The 25,466-nt window shown below is 42.5% G+C and overlaps 1 protein-coding gene across 1 annotated transcript in view; it reads left to right on the top strand.

The window, feature by feature from the left end:
- Positions 1-3,024: 3,024 nt before the first annotated feature.
- trpc4b (transient receptor potential cation channel, subfamily C, member 4b) overlaps positions 3,025-25,466 on the top strand; it is a 54,287-nt gene continuing 31,845 nt past the window's right edge. The window contains exons 1-3 of the mRNA XM_007891235.2: positions 3,025-3,114; positions 17,432-17,836; positions 20,305-20,823. Coding sequence (XP_007889426.2) covers positions 17,459-17,836; positions 20,305-20,823 — 897 coding nt within the window. The 5' untranslated portion in view covers positions 3,025-3,114; positions 17,432-17,458. The remainder of the gene's footprint in view (positions 3,115-17,431; positions 17,837-20,304; positions 20,824-25,466) is intronic.

Genomic DNA, 25,466 nt, shown 5'->3' with positions numbered 1-25,466 from the left:
GTGAGGGTGTTGGTGTGAGGGATAGTGAAGGTGAGGGTGTGAGGGACAGTGAGGGTGTTGGTGTGAGGACAGTGAGGGTGTTGGTGTGAGGACAGTGAGGGTGTTGGTGTGAGGGACAGTGAGGGTGTTGGTGTGAGGGACAGTGAGGGTGTTGGTGTGAGGGACAGTGAGGGTGTTGGTGTGAGGGTCAGTGAAGGTGAGGGTGTGAGGGACGGTGAGGGTGTTGGTGGGAGGGACAGTGAGAGGGAGGGAAGTGAGAGGGAGGGACAGTGAGGGTGTGAGGGAAGTGAGGGTGTGAGGGACAGTGAGGGTGTGAGGGACAGTGAGGGTGTGAGGGACAGTGAGGGTGTGAGGGACAGTGAGGGGGAGGGACAGTGAGGGTGTGAGGGACAGTGAGGGTGTTGGTTTAAGGACAGTGAGGGTGTGAGGGACAGTGAGGGTGTTGGTGTGAGGACAGTGAGGGTGTTGGTGTGAGGTTGTGAGGGACAGTGAGGGTGAGGGTGTGAGGGACAGTGAGGGTGTTGGTGTGAGGGACAGTGAAGGTGAGGGTGAGGGACAGTGAGGGTGTTGGTGTGAGGTTGTGAGGGACAGTGAGGGTGTTGGTGTGAGGGACAGTGAAGGTGAGGGTGAGGGACAGTGAGGGTGTTGGTGTGAGGGACAGTGAGGGTGTGAGGGTGAGAGGGTGAGGGACAGTGAGGGTGTTAGTGTGAGGTTGTGAGGGGGTGAGGGACAGTGAGGGTGAAGGTGTGAGGACAGTGAGGGTGAGGGGGTGAGGGTCAGTGAGGGGGTGAGGGACAGTGAGGGTGAGAGAGGGTAAGGCTGTGAGGGTGAGGGACAGTCAGGGTGAGGGTGTGAGGGTGTGGGACAGTGAGGGGGTGAGGGTGAGGGTGTGAGGTTGGGGGGGTGAGGGTGAGAGGGTGACGGTGTGAGGGTGTGAGGGTGAGGGACAGTGAGGGTGAGGGGGTGATGGTGTGAGGATGAGGGTGTGAGGGTGACGGGGATGAGGGTGTGAGGGACAGTGATGGTGAGGGGGTGTGAGGGTGAGGGCGTGAGGGTGAGGGTCAGTGAGGGGGTGAGGGTGAGGGACAGTGAGGGTGAGGGGATGAGGGTGAGGAACAGTGAGGGTGAGGGTGTGAGGGACAGTTAGGGTGAGTGTGAGTGTGAGGGTGTGAAGATGAGGGTGAGGGTGTGAGGGTGAAGGTGTGAGGGGGTGAGGGACAGTGAGGGTGTGAGGGTGTGAGAGTGAGGGACAGTGAGGGTGAGAGGGTGAGGGACAGTGAGTGTGAGGGTGTGAGTGTGAGGGTGTGAGGGACAGTGAGTGAGGGTGTGAGTGTGAGGGTGTGAGGGAGTGAGTGTGAGGGTGTGAGTGTGAGGGTGTGAGGGACAGTGAGGGTGTGAGGGTGAGGGACAGTGAGTGAGGGTGTGAGTGTGAGGGTGTGAGGGACAGTGAGTGAGGGTGTGAGTGTGAGGGTGTGAGGGACAGTGAGGGTGAGGGTGAGGGGGAGGGGGGAGGGACAGTGAGGGTGAGGGGGAGGGAGGAGGGGGGGACAGTGAGGGTGAGTGTGAGGGTGAGGGAGGGAGGGGGGAGGGGGGGACAGTGAGGTGAGGGTGAGGGTGAGGGAGGGAGGGGGGACAGTGAGGGGGAGGGGAAGGGAGGGAGGGGGGACAGTGAGGGGGAGTGTGAGTGTGAGGGTGAGGGAGGGAGGGGGGGACAGTGAGGGTGAGAGGGAGGGAGGGGGGGCAGTGAGGGTGAGAGGGAGGGAGGGGGGGCAGTGAGGGTGAGGGGGAGGGAGGGGGGGACAGTGAGGGTGAGTGTGAGGGTGAGGGAGGGAGGGGGGACAGTGAGGGTGAGAGGAGGGAGGGGGGGACAGTGAGGGTGAGGGGGAGGGAGGGGGGACAGTGAGGGTGAGTGTGAGGGTGAGGGAGGGAGGGGGGACAGTGAGGGTGAGAGGGAGGGAGGGGGGGCAGTGAGGGTGAGGGGGAGGGAGGGGGGACAGTGAGGGTGAGGGGAGGGAGGGGGGACAGTGAGGGTGAGTGTGAGGGTGAGGGAGGGAGGGGGGGACAGTGAGGGTGAGAGGGAGGGAGGGGGGGGACAGTGAGGGTGAGAGGGAGGGAGGGGGGGACAGTGAGGGTGAGGGGGAGGGAGGGAGGGAGGGGGGAGACAGTGAGGGTGAGGGTGAGGGTGAGGGAGGGAGGGGGGACAGTGAGGGTGAGGGACAGTGAGTGAGGGTGTGAGTGTGTGAGGGACAGTGAGGGTGAGGGAGGGAGGGGATGAGGGTGTGAGGGACAGTGAGGGTGTGAGGGTGAGGGACAGTGAGGGTGTGAGTGTGTGAGGGACAGTGAGTGTGAGGGTGTGAGGGACAGTGAGGGGGTGAGTGTGAGGGTGTGAGGGTGTGAGGGACAGTGAGGGTGACGGGGTGAGGGACAGTGAGGGTGAGGGTGTGAGGGAGGGAGTGTGAGGGAGGGAGGGAGCAGGTGAGCAGAGCTGATCTCAGTCACTCAGTGCTGGAGGGCGGAGGAGGAGCTCCGGGTGTGAAGCTGTGGCTGTGGGTGAGAGCGCTTCATTTGGGGGTTAATCCCAACTTCACACAAACACCGTCAGGAAAGGGGGGAAAAAAACCCGGAAACCCGGCGGGAACACGAGGAAAGCCAAGAGGACAGTCAGGTCCCCGAGTCCTTTGGGGGCTGAGGGTTTGTGGCTGAGTCTCTGGAGAGGGGAAGAAAGAGAAGGAACCGCGACTTTGTGCGTCGACTCTTTGAGGTTTGGAGACACTGAGCGCTGTTGAGAGGTTCACTGATGGACAGTACCACCGCCACCACCACAGCAGCAACAACGCACTCAAACACCTCCCGGGAGCCGCCGCTTCGGGGTATATCTGTATTTTTTGGGGCGGTGTTTGGATCCCCATCTATCAAATTGAGGTCAAACAGCACCAGGATAATAAAAAAAGAAAAGGGGGGGAAAAAATTTCATCCCCACCCCCCCTCCTCCAAAAAAAAAAACCCCTCCACTGTCACTAAAGTGATGTGCAACAGTTCAGGGTGGACTTCTGATCTGATGGACAACCCGCGAGCTGAGGAGTAAGATTTCCGGAGTCAAAAACAAAACACCAAGTAAGTCGTATTGTCATAGGGTTGTGTTGTGTGTCTGTGTCTCTCTCTCTGTCTCTCTCTGTCTGTCTGTCTCCAGCGGTTAAGTCGCCACGAAAACTTAAGCCAAATCTGCGTCAGAAGGAGCTGTCCGACTGCATTGCAAACTGCAGCCCCTGTGTTCCTTTTCATTGCTTTTTCTTTTCTTTCTTTTTCTTTCTTTCTTTTTCTTTCTTTCTTTCTTTCTTTCTTTCTTTCTTTCTTTCTTTCTTTCTTTCTTGCTTTCTTTCTTTCTTGCTTTCTTGCTTTCTTGCTTTCTTGCTTTCTTTTTTTCTTTTTCTTTCTTATGTATATATTTGTGCAAATGCTTGAAAGATGTTGCAAAAAACAGGGATTTATGTATATATATATATGTATATATATATATATATATATATAATGTGTGTGTGTGTGTAGTGTGTGCGCCGGGAGTAACGTCAAGTGGTTTTATTTGCAGTTTATAACTGCGTTTGTTGTGATATTTGTGCAAATCACTTGGGGGGGTGTGTGGCTGTACATTAGGTTGAGTGCATTAGGTTGCAGACCCCCCCCCTAAGGGATCTATGCCGCTGCTCGACTTTCTGCAGATCTTAATTGGACCATTGGGGCAAAACTATTTATCCCCTCTGTGCGTCAGTGGGTTGCACTGAGGGTCTTATTGCTGGTGAAGGGCGCCCACGGTGGCCACCACTTGCAGTTGTGTCTGTTTGCTTTACTCCATTCCAACAATCCATCTCTGGGATTCCCATGAGATAATAATAATAATAATATCACTAACAATAATAATAACCGTCCTTGCATTTGATATGGCGCCTTATATCACGTCCTCGAGACGCCTCAAAGCGCTTCACGGAACGTTTCCGCATGTGCCAGACACCCGGCTGACCCGAAAAAAAAAGTTGTGTGTGCTCCGTTGCTTTTCTTTGGCTTGGGGGCAGATTCTTTCCCCCGTTAAGCCGAGCTGTGACCTGTCCTGTTCAGGCGGATGTTTAAAGATTCCCGCTGCAACATTTGGAAAAGAGCAAAGAGTTCCTCTTACATTCCTCCCCCCACCCCGTCTCCGTCCTGGCCAACAATCTCCCAGCTTTAATAGGGCATTCACTTTGTGGTTGTTTGATTGTGATGTGATAAGGTAATATGTCAAATTCATTATTATTATAAATTTATTGCTACGTTCACCTACAAAAATACTGTCACTACACTTTACAGTTATTCCTGTGAAGCCCTTTGAGATATCCTCTCCACAGAAAAGATGCTATGTCAAATCCAACGATTATTATTGTTAACAGTTGGGTTAAATCAGTGAGACAGGTTTAAAGACTTGTTTATCTAAAAGAGTCTGTGCAATAAAAGAAAATGGTTTGTTTAGAAATCAAATATCTGTTAATCTGCAAAGTTCTGGATTCCTCCAAATGCTGTAGGAAGACAGTTTAACAATTTATGTATTAGGATGCAATTGTTTTTATTGTCTTTAACATCTCATTTTTTACACGTATTAAGTGCATCGTCAGTCTCCAGTAAGTCAGAGTCTCGTGGGAGCAACAGCAATACAAAGAATCTCACACTTGTCCAAGCAATGTTGCATTAAATCACTGCTTTAAGCATTCCCTCTCCCCACCCCCCTCCCCTGCTCCCCATTTATCAGATTATTTCTGTTCACCATACAAGGTCTTCACAGCATGAGAGCAAAAAAAATATAGGATTGTAGGACAGAATCTGAGCCTCAGTGCTGTAAGTTGCATCCAGTGGCAGAGGATTGAATTGGTTTGGACTGGATTCACTACCTTCAGAATCTTATTGTATACTATAATGCAAATAATATGTGATGTAAAACAAGCCCAAATGTTTTTTTNAACATGCAAAGCAGAGAATAATTTAGGCCATTTGTACATTCTCTCAATGTAACATTGTGACATTGATCTATCATAATGCTTGCGTTTGATATAGTGCCTTTCATATCGTCAGGACGTCTCAAAGTGCTTCACATGAATCATTGTAATGTGTATTTCGTAGTAAAATGCGGACAATTTGTACACGACAGGATCCACACAAACAGCCAAGAACAGAATGAGGGTTGCTTTGCATCTTATCTGGAAGATTCTTGGCTAGAACACGGGGAGTAACACCCTTCACATTCTGAGTAGGGTCATGGGATCTTTAATATTCTCCTGAACAAGCAGGCAGGACCTCAGTTTAATGTCTCACCCCAAAGGATTGCACACCACCGGCACTCCACTCACAACCTTCTGACTCAGAAGCAAGAGTGCAACCAACTGAGCCAGGATGACATATCCCCAATTGAAATAGAATGAGATTTATTTTAATAAATAGAATTAAATAATGTGTTGAAAAATGTACAGCCAAAGAGCACAGAAATTAATTCTCAATAGCGACAGCAAAAAAACTGTCTTTTGAGCTATGTCCAGTTGATAACAACAACAACTTGCATCTATGTAGCACCTCTCACTTTGTCCTATCTCTCCCTTAAAAGATGTTTCTTTGGCCATGCATTTCATGAATGCGTTTAACTTCTCCTTCCTTCTTCCAGTATTTCCCATCATCTCTGTGAAACACTTTGAGATGTGTTATGGTACATGAAAGACATTATTAAGTGCAAGTTATTGCAGTATAATTAGGTAAGAAATTATAACAAACAAGTGGTTTTATATTGTAGTATGAATAATTAACAATAAAAATGTTACAAATTATATATTATGATTCTGAACCATAATGATTCTGTCTGAATTTTGAAAAATTATTATGAAGTATTGTTAGAAGTGAATCTGCACAATTAGTGAATCTATGCCAATAATACGGCCTCGACTCTTAGAAATTGTTTTGTAAACTGCTCAGATTGTCAGCAGTTTACGAAACGATTACCAAATCCTTCTCCATGACATGTTCATTTTGTGCACCTGTTATCTTTCATTATATCCAACTGTTATGCCGCCCTAGTATATTTGGAGGAAAGTTATAACCTAAAACAAAAATAATGTGTTCTACCTCCACAATTAAACGGCAGTGGCTTCACATTTGACTCAATGTCGACTATTAAGTTTCAAATATATAACTTCCATGTTTGCTGGATCACTTTCAAATACATAGACACCTGGCTAACATGTGAAAGATTTTGGAAAAGATAGTGTTCTAATCAATTAGATTGTGTTTTTTAAGATGCATGTTATTGTTCTGTAGTTTGAAAACATGTTCTGCATTGATATTTTTAAACTTGAATGTATGAATAACGTGGATGAGGTAATGTGGATTATTATGTGGTTGATGCTTATTTTCAATGTTGCACTGAGTAATTGGTATGTGAATGAAATAAAGAATATTGCCAATGCTGGATGTCCTGCCAGATTTTGTGAGTACAGTACACCCATTGTAGACTTCATAAGCTTTGCAGCTCCCCATGGCCCTCCACAAAAGTGCTGCATTAATGCAATTCACATAGTGATAGTGAGATGAGAAAATCTAATGTTAATAATAGGTATTTGTATTAAAATGTGGTGGCCCATGTTGCTTTGTGGGTGGGGCAGAGCTGAAGCAATTTAGCTTATACAACAACACACAGGGTAGCATCTCAGAGTGGCAGAGCCTGACTCCAAGCCAGTGGTGGAGGAGGGTGGGGGTGGGTGGTTGGCGTGGGGAGGTGACTGTAAGCACGGTCGAAAAGGAAGGTTTTCAGGCGGGACTTGGAAAAGGGGCAAGGCGGAGGGATTGAGGGAGTGTTCCAGAGTTATAATCTTTGTAACACAATTTAGCTCAGTTGATAGCACTCCAACAATACAGTATAAGTTACGTTTAATACCTTTCATGTCAGCAAGACGACTTAAGGTGGAAAGAGGCAAGAGTCGGAAGGCTGTGGGTTGAAGCCCCATGTTGGGATTTTGAACTCGCACAGTCTAGGCTGATACTCCAATGCAGGGCTGATGGAGTGCTGTATTTTAGAGATGCCGTCATTCAGATGAGTTGCTAAACCGAGGTCCCGTTTGTTTGTTCAGGTGGATGTTAAAGACCTCATGGTACCGTTCGAAAAGAGAAGGGAGTTTCTTCCGGTGTCCTGGTCAACAATCTATTGATCATTCACTTCATGGTTGTTTATGGGACATTGCTGTGTGCAAAATTATCTATCCCATTCGCCCACAGGATTTACAATCACACCACTTTACAATATGTCATGTGAAGTGCCTAGAGACATCCTTTTGATGCGAAAAGCACTAAATCAAATGCAAGGACTATTATATTGCTACAATCACTTTTATAGGCAGTCTCGCTTTCTGTTATAGGCACAGAACTAGGAATTTACATGTGAAGTTATTGAACTCCACATTTAGGTCAAAAACAGTACTTAAAACATATAGTAATCAATGACACACACATATATCCTATAATTGATTTCCACTAGCAGAAAGCTAATATTTCCTATACTTTCAGCTTGAGTGGAAATGACTTCCTTTAGATGACATGTTAGACCAATGTCCCAACTACCTGTTCCGGTGGTCATTAAAATGAGCACTATTCAAAATGAGTAGGAAGTTTCTCCTGGTGTCCTGGCCAACAATTTACCCAAGTAAAATTGGTCAATCATGCCTGTTGTGGGACATTGCTGTGTGCAATTAGCTGTCGTGTTTCACACACAAAATACATAGTCAATCCATTTTACAGTATATCCTGTGAAGCGCTTTGAGTCATCTCGACAACATAAGGCACTGTACCAAATGCAAGATTTACTATTATGTTCCTCAAATGCACATTTCACCACTTACATTTATCCATTTTAAAAATCCAATTGCATTAACAAACATGGTATTACCCAGCAACTGAAATGTCATTTGTCTGATTAATCCAGTAAATATATAATGTCTGACCTTCGGAGTCATGTTAATGTTATGTTTATGAGATTACACACTCTACAAAGTAAACACTGAAGCCAACAGCAGTTTTACAATACTAACAGTGAGAAAGCCCTGAATTAAACCTTATAAGGCCTCAAATTCCGCCTAGCCTGACCTGTAAGACAATTTCGCCTTAATTTGTATGCAGGATTGAGGAATATTCTTAAATTCAGCTTTAATTTTAAAGCAATTCTGCAGTTTGTAGGCTTGAAGGGGTGTGAGGATAAAATGGGTGTTGGGATTCAAGTGATTTCCTTGCTCTGTGACCCACTGCAGGCTTGATGAGCCAAATGACCTACTTCTGCTCTGTAGATTTCTATGTTTTTAAAGAATCGACTTCCAAATTAAGACGGAATTGAAGAATTTTCTAATTCTTTAATTTTTTTTCTCTTCTCTCTTCTTTCATTTGAAGCCTTCTGCTGAGTGACGCAATGATAAAAGAGAAAACACCAATAACATTGCATTTATATAGCGCTCCTCATACAGGGTCGTGTCCAGATGATGCCAAGGTGCATGATTGAGGTTAAATTCGGAGAGACCGAGTCAGTGTAAAGTGGGAGCAAAAGAAATTAGACAGTGAAATTTCATTTCATTTTGAGCGAAACCACTGCCATTTAAATGTTGTCAGTTTTTCTCAAATGACAAATTGCAAATGAGCTTAACTTGTTCCTTGCACAGTTGAATTCCCATGTGTTTAAGCGCTCCAAGATGCCATCTGGCATGAAGAGGGCTATATAAATGCAAGTTGTTGTTGTTGTTCAGCTCAGAGGTTTGCAGTCAGGAGAGAAAAAAACAGCAGTACTGAGAGTAAGAATTTATCCAGGAGTCCAGTTTGAAAGTAGGGTGGTATGTAAGTGTTGCTTTATCTGCTTGTAAATATGTAGGTATTGCTTCCTGCTCTCACAGTGAGTTGGAAAAATCCACCAATTTTGCTTTCACCTTCCACCCCTCCATAATATTCACATGGTCCATCTCCAACGCTTCCTTTTCCTTTCTCGACTTCACCATTTCAATCTTGGGACATAGATTATCAACAGATATCTTTTACAAGCCCACCAACACCCACAGTTACCTGGACTACACCTCCTCAAACCCCACCTCCTGTAAAGACTCCATTCCCTTTTCCCAGTTCCTCCATCTCGCCGCATCTGCTCTGATGATGCTACCTTTCACACCAGAGCTGCTGAAAGGTCCCCTTTTTCTTCGACCGAGGATTCCCATCCACTGTGGTAGGCAGGGCCCTTGACTGTGTCCGCCCTATTTCCTGCAACTCTGCCCTCACACCATCCTCCTCTTCGGAGAACCATAATAGGGTCCCCCTAGTCCTCACCTTCCACCCCACCAGAGACAGTGATTTATGTGTACTACCACCAATGTAGTTCACTGCATTCGCCGCTCATGATGTGGTCTCCTCTACACTGGAGAGACCAAATACAGATTGGGTGACCAATTTGCCAAGCGCCTCCGTTCTGTCCTCAAGCACAACCCTGAGCTTCCGGTTTCTTGCCACTTCAACTCTCCCTCCCAGTTGCACTCTGACCTCTCCATCTACGGTCTCCTACGCTGTTCCAATGAGCTACAGCACAAGCTCGAGAAACAGCTTCTCATTTATCTGCTAGGACCTTACAGCCCTCTGGCCTCAATATTGACTTCAACAATCTCAGACCATAACAGCTCACATTGCCTCTCCCCCTCTTCTGTGACCATTTCCACATCATCTGGGTCCCAGACATACTTTTCTCTCTCTGGTCTGCCTATTTTGTTGCAATATTTCCTCCCTTTGTTTTGCATCATTAATACCTCTTTAACCCATCATCCCCTGTCCTCTACCCCATTTTTTCCTTTGTCTTCCTTGTCCTGCCTCCCCCTCTCTGTTAGCCCTTAAAAGCCTCTCCCTCCCAAAATGCCCTAGTTGTGACGAACAGTCGTGGACCCGAAACGTTGACTCACTTTTCTTTCTCCATAGATGCTGCTTGACCCGCTGAGTGTTCCTAGCGACTTCTATTTTTGTTTCAGATTTCCAGCATCTGCAGTATTTTGCATTTTATTTTGGTATGTAAGTGTTGCCTGAAGGTGATTGTATGAAGCCGAGGTGCATTTAATCAAAGAGAATTGAACGAACCTCTGTTAACGTAGCAGTTGGGAATTGTGATTTTTCACATGGCGTCTCATTATTACACCTGAAAAGCCAAATGGATTCTCCATTTGAAAAGCATTTTCCATCACTCTCAAACTTCTTTACCATTAAAGTCTCAGCAGCAGCACAAGCCATCAATGTGGCCCACATGCAGAGTGTAGTTAGCTTGGACCAAGATCTTATATGAAAGAAAATAACTTTCATCTCAACTGTATTGTGTAGCACGCTTGTCTGACAATCACAAATGTACAATGTGTGATAGCAAGGAAAAGAAAGGGCAAAACTTGAAGTTGGAATCTATTATTGTCATACTTAGGGCAAAGATCAAGAGTAAGCAAACATTTTCTGCACAGAACAAATTCAATCTGCCCATTGTGTCTGTCCTAGTCTATTTTTCAACAAAAAAATGGTCTCACTTTCTAGCTCTCTCATCATTTCCCTTAATATTTTTTTACTACAGGTTACAATTCCATCTCACTAAATGTGTGGGTGTGTAATCTGAAATACTCACCACAGAGGCACAGCAAATGTCCACATTTAACAGCAAGAGGAATTTCTCCTTTGATGTTTCAAACTTTAATTGTGATCTGTACTTAACTCCAACTTTAAGTGGCATTCAAATGCAACCTTTTGTTCTAATAGTCATCCACTTTTTCGCAGATCATTTGATGTTAGTATAATGTTGCATTTGTTAATGGATTCAGTGACAGTCACAGTGAGGTCGAGACGGTGGCTGAGTAGTCAGTAATTTCATTTTTCAATACAACATGAATTTGCGCACGTCTGCAATTCCCATCTTTCGCAGAGCAATAACAACTTGCATTTATATAGTACCCCTCATGGAGGGTCCCAGAGTGCTTGACAGTAGCATAGCATGATGCTGAGTTGAGGGGGGTAGATGACAGATGGCACGGTCAAAGAGGCTTGATCAGAAGATGGCGGAGGAGGTGGCAAGGCAGAGGGATTGAGGGAGAGTGTTCCAGAGTTTTTGAGGGGAATGCGACCACTGATGGTGGAACGGACATCATATAGAAGGACGATCAGATATGGATATAATCTTTTATATGATCTCTGCCACTGATGGAGAAATGATGAGTGATGAAGATCATTCAGTCAGGATGAATATTTTACTAAATTGCTTTATCTGGCCATATAAATATCATTGAATCATGAGAAAATCATAGCTTTTTTTGTCCGGGCACTTAAGATTTACAATACATCAAGAGCAGAAAACTCTTGATCTGTAAATGGGAGAAATGATGGTAGAAGCAATCTAGACAACTATCAGAGGAGTCATGAATTGTTCATTGCTCTGTTGCAATTCAATTTGAGTCATTCACAACCAACATTCCACGCACAACAGGAAGCTTTTTCTCTGAGGTTCAGAGAAAAAANGCTTTTTTTTGCTTTCACTCCTAATCTCTAGAGCACCCTCCCTCTGCTCCTCTCTATCTGACTTCAAGTCCCACCTTAAAACCTACCATTTAACTGTGCCTATAGTCACTCCCTCCACTACTTGGCATCCCACACCACCATCATCAAGCTCTTCAAAATGTTATCTTACATGAAAGATGGTACATAAGTGCAAGTTGTTGTATCATTTGGTCTTACAGAGCTTGATTGTGTATGCACATGGGCTGTTATCTGGCAAATTAAGTTTAATTCAGATAAATGCAAGGTACTACATATACGAAGTAGAATAGGAAATACACGTATAAGAATAATAATCCTTGCATTTGATATAGCACCTTATCCTCGAGACTTCTCAAAGCGCTTCACAGAATATATTGTAAAGTCAATTGTCTGTATATTTTTTGTGGGCGAAACACGGCTGCCAATTGCGCACAGGAGTGTCCCACAAACAGTTGTGGTCTGAGTGACCAAATTATGGTTATTATTATTATTCCATGAATGGAATTTATGTACTCTGGAGTACATATGGAGTACATATTTATTATGTACTCCATGCATTGAATAGAACTTTCCAAGGAGGAAGATTATTGAGATCTAGGGGGTGTTATTTGACTCATTGTTCGCAAAAACAAAACAGTGTGAGGCAGCAACAAGCAAGGTAACCAGGATGCTGGGCTATATTGCTAAATCAGTTGAGTTCAGATCCCCAGAAGTCATACAGTACTCTGGTCAAGCCACACATAGAGTATTGAATGCAGTTTCGGTTGTCGTGACTCTAAATAAATCCTGTGAAGCGATTTGAGAGGATCTTCCTGATGTGAAAATTGCTATATGAAATGCAAAGATTATTATTTTTATTATTGGAAGGCAGAACTGAAATGAGTTTCCAGTAGAGTTTCAGAAGATCAATTGATACACGTTCGAGATTTGCTATTCTCAAATATATTGGTGAATCTCGAAATTTGTTTTGAGGTTCACACATATAATTGGTTCACTGAACTGGAACAGTCTTTGCTTTTGGACACAGTGTGGGTGGCAAGCAATGACTTATCTCAGAGTTCAGGTGACAATATGAGCCCTGCAGAAAAAGCTTGAGTGGTTTATCAGCAAATTTAAGATCTTTTGTTTCTTGCTTTATTCCAAGCATTCCATATCCTTTAAAAACATTTTCCTTCCTTTTTCTCAAAATACAGATTGAAATTCCGGAAAAAATAGTTTCTTTGCTGTCTCTCTTTTCACATGATGATGCAGTAAGCCTATCATTAATGCATAATCAATAATAATCCTTCCACCTGATATAGCACTTACAATGTTGAAACATCTCAAAAGCTCGGCATTTGCAGGTGAACACAACCACAGCCAATTTGCACACAGCAATATCTCACAAAAGGTCAGAAGGTGAATGACCAAATTATCTGGAAGTTTGTTCCTCAGAGTGCTAGGGAAGCTCTCTTGTCTTTTCAAACAAGGTCGTGGGATCATTTAATATGACAGACTATGTAGGACTTGAAACTAATGACAAGCATAGCATCAGGTACTCTTGCCTCTAATTCAGAAGGTTGTGGGTTCAAGCCCCACCTGTGAGTTCATAGTCTCTCGCCAATACAGTGTCTGGGACTGCATTGTGGAGGTGCTGACTATTGGATGAAATGTTAAAACTGGGTCCTGTCTGTCGGTTCAGATCCCATGGCACTGTTCGAAAAGAGAAGGCAGTTTCTCCTGGTGTCCTGGCCAACCATCCCCAAATAAAATTGGATTCTTTGGTCATAGTCATGGCTGTTTGCGGGACATTGCTGTGAAAATTGACTGTTGTGTTCGCCTCCAAGGTACCTTGTCCCTGCACTTTACAGTAAATAATTTTGGATTTATGTTAAATCTGCTTTGAGGCGCTACAGCAAATGCAAACAGGAAGAATGATGACAGGATATTTTCAAATCAGGATGAAGAATTCTGCATTGTGTCTGCATGGCACCATAGGAACAGAAGACGATCATTCAGTCTATCGAGCGTGAGAAGCTACTGCTAAAGTATTGCTACTTTTTATTACTTTGACACAGCAGCATACTTTGGGCAGTATCTATTCGCAGATTCTGTTCTGTTTCCACTGCTAGTATTCTGAATTCAAACACTTATTTTAAATGAAATGCTGTAGTTTTCCTCTCTCCAAGCCCACACAGTCCCAAGACCTTCCAGAGATTTGCTTCCAAATAAAATGGCCATCGGCCTTTCAATATGTTGTCCACTATGTGCTAGTTTTTACTGCTGAGTAAAGAACTAATGCCTAATGGTCAATAGAAACAATATATTTTTTAAAAAATTGCCAAAAAATATTGGCAAAAGAACCAGAGGAGAGACAAGGAGAAATATTTTTACCCAGAGAGTTGTTACGATCTGGAATGCACTGCCTGAAAGGTTGGTGGAAGCAGATTCGATAATAGGTTTCAAAAGGGAATTGGATAGATACTTGAAAAGGAACCATTTGGAGGGCTGTGGGGTAAGAGAGGGGCAGTGGCACTAGTTGGATAGCTCTTTCAGAGTTGGCACAGGCACGACGGGCTGAATGTCTTCCTTCTGTGCTGTAAGATTCTATGATTCTGAGAAAGACTCAGGACTGTTCTCTCACTTCATTCTCCCTTAATACTGTAGTTCTCTTGCTCTCATGGCCTAGTCATTTCACGTCCTCCCGATATGAAAAGGGATATGCAAATATAAATTTTGTATTGTTTGTATGATATTTGAATTATAATAAAATAATCCTTGCATTTTGATATAGCGCCTTATCGTGTCTCAGGATTTTTCTGTAAAGTGTAGTGTCTATGTATTTGTAGGCAAATGTACACGGCCATGTGTGACCAATTTTATGTGAGGGCTTGTTGGCTAGGATACTGGGAGAAATTCCCTTCTCTACATTTTAATTTGAATGTTAAACGTGGGGTTATTCATTTGCAGTCATGACATTTTCACATTTATTACTACTGCTTGCCTGCAGTCACTCTACTTGGCTGTAAAATTCTGTGAAGCTCTTTGCGTCATCCGCCTGACATGAAAAGCGCCATATCGAATGCAAGGATTATCATTCTAGTATTTTGCAGACCAACAACGCTCTTCTTCTTGCTACTGTTTGAGATCTGCCCTTTCCTGGAGAGCAGGCGCCACATCCTTATGTCGTGCAGGCAGTAGTGCTGCATTGCCAAACCTCCTCCATTGTTTGCATGCTGGCGGCCAGAAACCTCATACAGCAAAAACACGCTGTTATTGCTTCAGAAAGACTTGCAGGACCTAATCCAAAAACCTTCTGACATATTTTTATCTGACATTCTCACGCTCCACAGCTAGATTCATAGATGTAGAGCATTTACAGCATAGACCAAGGCCAATACATGACTTGAACAAGCCACTCTAATCCAATTCTCCTGGTCTGCCTGTTCCCTGTACATTTTAATATGATGTTTTTTATATTAAAGTGAGTATTTATTCAATTTCCTTCTAAATTGTACTGTGCACTCATCTTTGACATCCATTGAAATGACATGTATGCTAACAGTCCTATGCATAAAATATTAATGAATTTTCGTATCTGAAAACCTAAATTAAAATGCCAAAGTACTCAAGCTGCCTGAAATACTCAGTATTGAAGGTACCTTCACTGATTTGTTGTCAGTTTTCATTAATAAGACCACAATTGACCACATGGGTCAGTCTGGTTCAGTCGGTAGCATTCTCTGAGTCATAAGATTGTATGGTCAAGCCATACAGGACTTTTTCAGTCTAGGCTGCCACTCTGGTTTAGTGCTTGGGGAGCACTGTATTGTTGGAGGTGCTATGCTCTGGATGAAATGTTAAACCGAGGCTCTGTCTGCCTGTTCAGGTGGACATTAAGGACACCTTTGCACCATTCGAAAAGAGAAGGAAATTTCAGGTCAACGTACTTTATAATAAATCATGTGAAGCTCTTTGAGGAATGTCCTCCCAGCATGAAAGATGCTATATCAAATGCAAGGAACAATCAATAAATACCCTTTATAGCAGCTGTAATGAACAGAAGAATTTCAGCCCCTTGTAACTAAAATGAGAAAATGGACAGTCAAAGCAGAAAGTCACGAAGCATTACTCAAACTCTGGAAGAATTACCATCACAGTCATTAAAAGCAAGCTAACAATGATAATATAGATGAGAAATCAGCTGTAACAGTTTGTATTAACATTTTATTCTGTATTCATTAACTTTATTCCGTGAATTCCTACTGCAAATTATATTAAACTCTAGTGAATAATACATGAGCAATGTTCAGAATTGATTTGAAAATGGGGCAATAATTCCCAAGTTGTTAGGACGTTGCAATATATCAGTGCCTCAGTAGGTCAGTCCGTTCTTCTTAAGGCATGTTAAACCAAGGCCCTGTCCACCTGTTCAGGTAATGCGAAAGCTCCCATGGCACACTTTGAAAAGGACATCTCCTGATGTCCTGACCAACAATTCCTCCTAATGAAATTGGTCATTCGCTTTGTAGGTGTTAGTGGGCCGTTGCTGTGTGCACATTGGCTACCACATTTGTTTACAAAATGCACGGTCATTCAACTTTATAGTAAATCCTGTGAAAGGCTTTGAGACATCCTCCTGACATGAAAGGCACTATATTGCATTGCAAAGATTATTACTATAGTATTGAATTTCTGAGATTTCTTCTAGTTTGAGCCTACAAGACCGTCATGTTTCTAAATTTAAGATTGCGTAAATTTGCAGAGAATTCTTAATTTGGAAGATGGTTGTTTATTTTAAAAGAAAATCACATAAAACTGGCTTCCAGATTATGACTGAATGAACGAATGTTCTACAATTCTGTGTGAGCTAAAGTTTTAAGAAAAAATGGCCTTTACAGTTGAAAACTAGGTGGAACTTTGGGTCTTTAATGTCCTTAAACTGTGCTTACGGTCACCTCCACCTGGCTCAACATCATGCTCTGCCACTGCCAAGCAATCTGGGATGCTACCTCTCGGGAGGGGCGCTGTATAAATGTAAATTGGTGTTGTTGTCCAATCAGTGATAATAATAATAATAATCTGTCCAATCTGTGATGGTGTAGCAGAGAGTGACCATTGTACAGTTTTAGCATGTATCTTCTTGATTCCCTTGCAATATAGTGTGGATGGTGGCAGCGGACAGAGGTAGTGAGGAATATGGCCATCTTGGCAGTGCAGTAAACAATGATACTTGCATTTCCTATAGCACCATTTTTTTTCTGTAAAATGTAGTCACTGTGTTTGCAGGCGAATTCAGCAGCCGATTTACACACACGAACAACAACAAAATTACATTTGTAAAGTGCCTTTCACATCGGGAGGATGTCCCAAGGTGCTGAACAGTCAGGGATCAGGACCCGAACGTGGGTCTGCATGGTTGGGATGAGGGAGGGCAGAGAGGTAGGAGGGAGGCTGAAGACCTGAACAACAAGGATGTGAACAACTAATTCAACAGAAGGCTTGTTGGCCAAGAATAATTGAGATTGGTATGTGTTTATTGGAAGCGCATCAGAAGAATAATCTTCAATTCTTTTGACAAGTTGAACAAGAAAACAGTTTGAGAGTTGACTTTTAAGTTTAATTTTATAATAGTATTTGCATTTCACTTAGCTCCTTTTTCACATCAAAAAGCTCTTCACAAAGTCTTTCCTGTAAAGTGTAGTGATTGTGTATTTGTAGGTGACTGCAGAATGATGTCCATTCAACATGAAGTTCCAATTGCTAATACAATCTAAATGTATAATGATAAAGATTATCATTATTATTATTATAAAGATTTTCCCCTTAACCACAACAAAATCACTTAAGTTTGTAAACATTTGCTTTCTTTAAGAGACAAGAATTTGACATGGGATGAGTGATGGCTCAGCTTTACTACAAGAGGAGTGACAATGCACCGTATAGAGACCGCATTTCTCTTCGAATCGTGCGAGCAGAATCCGAGCTCTCCCCTGCAGAGAAAACCTACCTAAGCGCAGTGGAGAAGGGCGATTATGCCAGTGTCAAGAAAGCGCTTGAAGAAGCCGAAATTTATTTTAAAATCAACATCAACTGCATTGACCCACTTGGGCGGACTGCCCTTCTCATAGCGATTGAGAATGAAAACTTGGAAATCATTGAACTCCTCTTGAGTTTCAATGTCTATGTAGGGGATGCTCTTCTCCATGCCATCAGGAAGGAGGTTGTAGGAGCTGTTGAACTCCTACTAATTCACAAGAAGCCAAGAGGAGAAAAACAGGTAAGTTATGTAACGAACATCAGTACGTTATGTGATTATGAAAGCGGAGGTTATGTGAACTGAAATTTACATTGTATTACTAACCCAGTCCTGAGAGTTTATGGGTTTTCCTGTGTTCAAAAAATCAGGATTATATTCTACATTGCTGGTTGGGCACACACATTGAGATATCCTCAAAACACATTCAACCACATGTGGTTAACACATTCCATTGAATTATGGAATAGGTTAACTAAATATTGCGAGGGGTATAATGTTGTAATTCAGTCCAAATAATTTTTTTAGGACCATCCTGTCCATTAGAGGTTTGCCCATGCACATAGCAAATCTCATTAAAAGGAGGAACAAGAAGATATAATAATAATCCTTGCAGTCGCTATAACGCCTTATCACGTCTTTGAGACGTCTCAAATCGCTTCACAAAATGCACTGTAAAGTGAATTGACTGTATACTTAGTGGGCGAAACACAGCAACCAAGTGCACACAGCAAACAGTCGCAGATTGAAGTGACCAATTTATTATTTTTTTTAAGGAATTATTACGTCCGGAAAAGCGATCCGCCAATCAACTAACAATCTGTTACAAATTTCACATTTTTCACTCCGTGCAAATAGTTATCGACAAACAGCTTCAGTTCAAACCAATGACATGGCTTCTACCTCTCAGTATTTATTAATAAAACAAGATACATTTTTCACAAAACTACTGGTTGCCTCAGGGTATTTGAAATATTCTTCGCATGTCAATTTCCTCATTTCGAGAACATTGAGAAATGGGGGAAATTTAGTTGGTTGGATGCAGTCTGTGGTGCAATTACACTGGAGCATTATACTACCGATGACCATGGCTGTGGATCAGCTAGTTTTCCTGTGCTCAATTTTATGGATGGCTTTAATCAGTGCTGGATCTCAATGTGTTCAAAAGCCTGCCACTTCTATGAGTTTAGCTAAGCTTTATCATAATGTGCATGAATCAAAAAGGAAATTTAGCTTCAGATACTTTGTTTTGTTCCAATTTTGTATGTTGCGTTTTGCCCACAAAATATACAGTCAATTCAGTTTACAGTATATTCTGTGAATCACTTTGAGACATCTCAAAGAGGTGATAAGGCACTATGTCAAATGCAAGGATTATTATTATTGCAGAGCCCTGACCAGAAAAAAGCCTTCCTTCACCCTAGCTGTGGCTTTGTTTCTACCCCTATGTCCAAGCCACATTTTGTGCTCTTCTGAATCCAGTTTTCTGCTCATAACCAATTCCTTCCATGCCACTACTTCAAGATTCCAGGCATCATGACATAGTCCTCTGGAAAAATCATCCAAAAGGTATATGAGGGAATATGTCAGTTTATCAACATGGGCCAAGAACAAGTGGAATCTCCAGAGGAAAGCCTCTTATACAATTAAATAATCTAAATGAAGTTAATTGATCCCAGTGATTGATTGGCCATTCGATTAATGGATGTCAAATAGAACTGGACTTGCAGTTCTGCTCAGAAAATTTTGACTGTTCCACAATCTCTCCAGAATACATTGAGTGATGGTTACCAATTTAATTTCCACTGATATATCATAAACCTGTCAAACCAATGTTTATCTGCACTCACTAAGATAGACTCCCAAAGGCACAGCATTTGGGTCTTTTTGCAATTCGAACATTTTATACTTTGGGTTTCTGCCATTTAATTCTATCTATTGATGTTAATTTCCTCTCCCTTATATATTTACACAAGGTATTAAACACAATTGCTTTAAAGTCACACAATAAATGTCGAGGAGATTCGTTGAAAGTAATGGAATAGGCAAAGAAGATTACCAGGAATTTGTACAGGCCTAAAATTCCCCTTAGTTTTAGCTTGTAAAACCTTAAAATTTCAGATCACACAGAATAGTGAATAATTTCTTAAATCTGGTCTTAATTTGGAAGTTGGTTTTCCCGCAAATCTTAAATAGAACCAGCTTCCAAAGTAAGACTGAATTTAAGAATTTCCCATAATTGTGCACATTCTTAAATTGAAGACAAAATCGTCTTAGAGCTGAGACTGAGTGCCTTACCTGTATTTACCTGTATCAGGCCTTATCTGTACATTCCTACAATTCTAGACATGTAGTCCAATCCTGTTACAACTTGTCACCTATAATGGGGTCAGACTGTATTCATATTGCAATGAATTCCGTACCTAAAGCAATGCCTAATGTTTGCCTATTTACCAAGCAACCAAGCAGCCTTGAAATCAAAATGCTCTTGGGCTGAGTACTGCAATCCACAAATGCAAAGTTCACAGACATCACGCTCAGGCTGTGTTGTGCGTAACATAAAGACATGTAATTGTGAGAGAGGGCAGCGAAAAACTAGCTTAAATGTGAGAAAAAATAGTAAAAAAAAACTCAATTTTCGTTTTTGCTATTTCCCATGAAATAGAAATTTTACTAGCTGAAAATAACACGTCTCCTGTTGTGTTTCTCAGGTTCCACCGATACTGCTGGATAAGCAGTTTTCGGAATTCACACCAGATATCACTCCGATAATCCTGGCAGCTCACACTAACAGTTACGAGATCATAAAGCTGCTGGTTCAAAGAGGAGTTTCCATCCCGCAGCCCCACGAAGTCCGCTGCAACTGTGTCGAGTGTGTTTCCAGTTCAGACGTGGACAGTCTGCGCCACTCCCGTTCCAGACTGAACATATACAGGGCCTTAGCAAGCCCATCTTTGATCGCTTTGTCCAGCGAGGACCCCTTTCTCACCGCATTTCATTTGAGCTGGGAGCTTCAGGAGCTGAGCAAGGTGGAAAATGAGTTCAAGTCAGAATACGAGGAGTTGTCACAACAGTGCAAAACTTTCGCGAAAGATTTATTGGACCAAACGAGAAGCTCCAGGGAATTGGAGCTTATTCTTAATTACGGGGATGATAATTGCATCCTGGAAGAGCAGAAAACAAATGATCTTTCCAGACTAAAGTTGGCAATTAAGTACCATCAAAAAGAGGTAAGGCCCATCAGATGTGTAAATGTGAGAGAAGGCAGGGAAAAAACACGTGTTATTCTTTAACGTGTGCGGCGATGCTTAGAGAAATGAATATGCCTGATGCAACCCAGCAAATAGATCAATATCCTGATGGATTTAATAACATTTCATTCTCACATGGAATTAAATTTCAGATATCTGATTTTCTCTTCTATCTTCCTGAAACAGATCAAATTTTTTTCATTTGAAAACAATGATTTGGTGAAAGACACAGGATTGGGTGTTAAATTATGATATTATTGGGAGATAAAACAATTTGTGTTGGTTACTTAAAAATTGAAAGACAAGAAAGATACAAAATTAGTATTAGGAACTTTCACAAAAAGTTTTAAGCCTTTTATCAAATTTATGCAATTTAGGAAACTTAATAGCGTTACAATTCTGCATTCATTGATAGAGGAGCAAAGAGGTATTGAAGAAACTGAGTTTGACTCTTAAGAGTACCCTTGTTTTCGGGGCATCTGACACACGTGGAAACCCATCACCATATTTAAGAATATCTAAACTCAGAGTAAGAATCACACATATATATGGAAATTTCCCTTTGTCTGGAATGTTAGAGGACCCCACCCTATATATCTAATCCCAGAAAGTATTTGGCACAGGCTGGCCTAAACCAAGGCTTGGAAACCCAGTGAGTGTGTCAGATTCCTGCTGATGTTAAAAAACACAGGTACCTTGCCTTTGCGAACATTGTCTGGCAAGTCTACCGTTGCTTGTCCAGTTGAACCTCTCTACCCATCAGGATGTTGGTTTACAGGGTATCCAGGAGCACATCATCATTAATCTGATCACTGACAAGGTTAGTAATTTGTTTGAAAGTAGAGATCGCTTGAAAGTGGGAAAATAGCAGGACAAACGGGAGAAGAACATGTATTTGACAGAAATATTAGCCTGTGGTGTAGGTTGTCTGTGTTTGGATATTATTATACATCTTCCAAAAAGTGTTTGACAAAGTACAAGGAAGACTCCTTCACAAACTAACGTCACTGGTTATCAAGGGCAAAACAAAAATATGGATTTAGAAATAGCTGAAGAGAAGAAAGTAGACGGTTGATCTCAGGGGAGCTAGGTCCAAATGGAGGGAGGTATCAAGTGGGGTGCCTCAGGGATCTGGGGTAATGGGACTCCTTATATTCATTTTATACATTAATGACTTGTATTCCAAACCCAGTGTATGGTAGTTACATTTTCAGATGACACGAATGTATCAGTTGGAGGTACCTGTGGAATTAGAGGAGGCAGCAAACATCTTACAAGAGAGCTTGAAAGAGTATGCACATGGGCAGATAACTGACAAATAAAGTTTAATACAGATAAATGTGTGGCACCACGTGCAGGAACTAAGAATAGGAAATACAAATGAATGGGATAGAACTTGCCAAGGGGAAAGTTAAAAGAGAACTAGTGGTGTTAGTTGACTTATCACTCACTATCTCAAAATAGTGTGAGTCAGTAGTAAATAAGGCAAACAGGATGCTGGGGTATATTGCAAAATCAATTGCATTCAGATCTCCAGAATTCATACTCGGTCTAAATGGTCTAGTCAGGCCACAGTGAGAGTACTGAATATAGACTTGGTCACCGCAACATAAGGGGACTGTGCAGGGCCATGAGACTGTAAAGAGGAGAGCAATGAGATGATCTCAGTGTTAAAAAAATGAGCTATGAACAATGATTAGAGAAATGGAGGGCTCTTCAGGCTTGAAAGGAAATGTCTCAGAAATGATCTATATAGAGGTGTATTACATTTTAAACAGAATTGAGAAAGTAAACCCAGAACAATAATTGGGATGCACCAATATAGTAGATCAAGAGGACACAGGATTAGAGTTGTAAAGGGAAATTTTAGGACAGACAGTATTTCTTTACACCAATGGTAATTAACAACTGGAACAAGTTGCCATAAAGGACGCTGGTCTCATTTAACAAAAGCCTGATGCTGTGATAAGCAGGGCCTTCTTTGTCCAAATTAATCGTGTGATTTTGTGGACCATTGTTCAGTCCAGATTCCTGATTTTCTGTATCGCTTTTTCTACATTAATCTGTTTAACAACTGTCTTGGTCCTAACGAATACCTTGCTCGGAGAAAGTCCCAGTGCCTAGTGCCCTCAGTGACACCACCCAATTTATAAATGTAATTTTGTATTGTATTTACACTCCTGAGTCTTATTTCTTCCAATCGTGGTTAGAGCACTCGCCTCGCAAGCGAGAGGACCCAGGTTCGATTCTCGGGCAGGCAAAACCATAGGCATGCTTCCTTACTCCATAAGCTTCTGTTTCCCTAGCAGTAAGTAAGAACCCGCTTGTTAGTCGATTGGCACATCGCTTTATGGGGGTAATAATCCCTTCAAAACAAAAATTATAAATAATAATAATTTGGTCTCTATATGTTTTGGGACATTGTTGTGTGAAATTGGCTGTTGATTTCGCCCACAAAATATACAGTCAATCCATTTTACAGTATATTCTGTGAAGTGCTTTGAGATGTCTCAATGACGTGATAAAGCGCTATATCAAATGCAAGGATTATGATTATATTATTATTAGTAAGTGTTATCTTTTGACAGATTTTCTGGGTTGTATTCGCATTTCCACTGCTCTGTGGGGAGTACATATTGTTTACTCATGTCTAGAAGTACATTTTGTCCCTGTGGTCCAACAGTTCTGTGCTCACAAGGTTAAATCAAGCAAGTTGCTTATATCCGTATCACCAAGACCTCTCACCATTTGAAATGTTCCATTTGAAATGCTCCATCCTTGAAACTCTGCTGCCCGCATCTTTGCTCCGCTGCCCAGGAAGCACAAAGTTTTGCATGTCCTATAGGCCGTGTTCTTGTCAGACTCCGCTGGCTCCCTGCCTCAATAGCCGAACATTCAGCCATCATGTCTACACCCTCTGGAACAGCCTCCCTCTATCCCCACAGCCTACTTTTTTATATATGTCTTCAAAATCCACCTAAAAAGCTATCCCTTTGATCCACCCTCTCTCACCCACCTGCTCGGTCCTTGGAATCATCTCTCTAAGTGCTCTGAGACTCTATGTGAAGGGCATGATATATAATAATAATAATAATAATAATCCTTGCATTTGATATAGCGCTTTTCACGTCGGGAGGACGTCCCAAAGCGCTTCACAGAACACACTGTAAAGTGAATTGACTGTATATTTGCGGGCGAACGCGGCAGCCAATTGCGCACAGCAGTGTCCCACAAACAGTAGTAGATTGAAAATGACCAATTTATTATTGTTTTGTTTTGGAGGGATTATTATTAGACGTGTGGAGTAAGGAAACTTGCCCAAGGTTTCGCCCTCTGCCTGGAATTGAACTCATGTCTCTCGCTTGCAAAGCGAGTGCTCTAACCACTGAGCTACAGGACTCCACAAATGCAAGTTGTTGTTAAAGACTTCTGGATCATACTTCCATTCAATCTTTGTTTCTCCAATGAAAATACTTCAGCTCCACTACTAGAACATAGAATCTTTCATCCTTCAATTGTCCTGATCATGCCACGCTGAAATATTTTCAACCTTTGAAGGTTGAGTACCAAATAAGTTCAGGCACACATCAAATGATTCGTTAACTTAGAGAAGAGTGACAAATAACTCCTACAACATGGGCTATTCTGAAGTAAAAGAGATAGCCATTGAAGCATCGAGAAATAATGAAGACTCTTATCAAACTCGTCCTCATCTTTGCAAGTGTTGTTTTGATCCTTAAAATAAGGATTCATATTTAATTAGCTTTATTGACAGCAGAAGCGCACAAACTGAAATTTATCAGTGAAAGATTTATGATCACTTCAAATCCGTTTCCACTTTTCAACTCGGCTAATAAACAAGCAATTTCATTGTGCGAACATGCTTGATATTTCTTGTTCCAATTTGCATTAGCTAACATTTATCATTATAAATATCCAGCTGTGTCCTCAGCTTCTGGGTTTAATTGGCCTAGTTCATTTTCAATTTTAGGAATCTGGCTCAGGAACCAGATTACCAAAAGACCACCACAGAAGTTTACCCTGTGTCTGCGGATGACATCGCCAAGAGGGAACATATATTAGGAAAAGAAGGGGCCAAAGATGGAGCCCTGGGGTACCCCGCAGGTGACCGGGTGGGGGAGGGAGGAGAAACCATTTGCTGAGATGAAATGGAGACATTTGGTTAAGTAGAACTCGAACCATTCGAGTCCGGTCCCACTAAGGAGGAGGGAGGAGAGTTGTTGTTGTATAATAGCGTTTTTCAGGGGGAATGAAACAGAACCCAAAGAGAGAGACTGGTTGATCTTGTCGGCCAGCAGGGGGGAGTTGAGTGACCAGCAGGTGGGTGGGGAGGTGGTCGAGGCAGCAGGTGGTGAACTTCACTCAGGTGATTGTGGTTGAGAGGGAGGAGAGAGAAATGTGAGCAAAGGAGTGTAAGGGTGGGGGGGCGCGGCAAGAGCCGTGGCGGAGGGAGAAGGCGGAATGGATGGTCTGGTTGGGGTGGAATGAGACATGGGGTGGTGGGGGAGGACGATGCAATCAAAGCAGATGTTTTCAATCTTTGTGGTGAAGAACTTCTTCGCATTTGGCATTTGATGTGAAGAAAGACCAACGAGGAAGGC

Source organism: Callorhinchus milii, unplaced genomic scaffold (assembly GCF_018977255.1).
Source record: "Callorhinchus milii isolate IMCB2004 unplaced genomic scaffold, IMCB_Cmil_1.0 Scaffold4, whole genome shotgun sequence".
Taxonomy (NCBI): Eukaryota; Metazoa; Chordata; class Chondrichthyes; order Chimaeriformes; family Callorhinchidae; genus Callorhinchus; species Callorhinchus milii.
The sequence above is the reverse complement of the archived record's forward strand: the minus strand, read 5'-3'. Positions and strand labels throughout refer to the sequence as shown.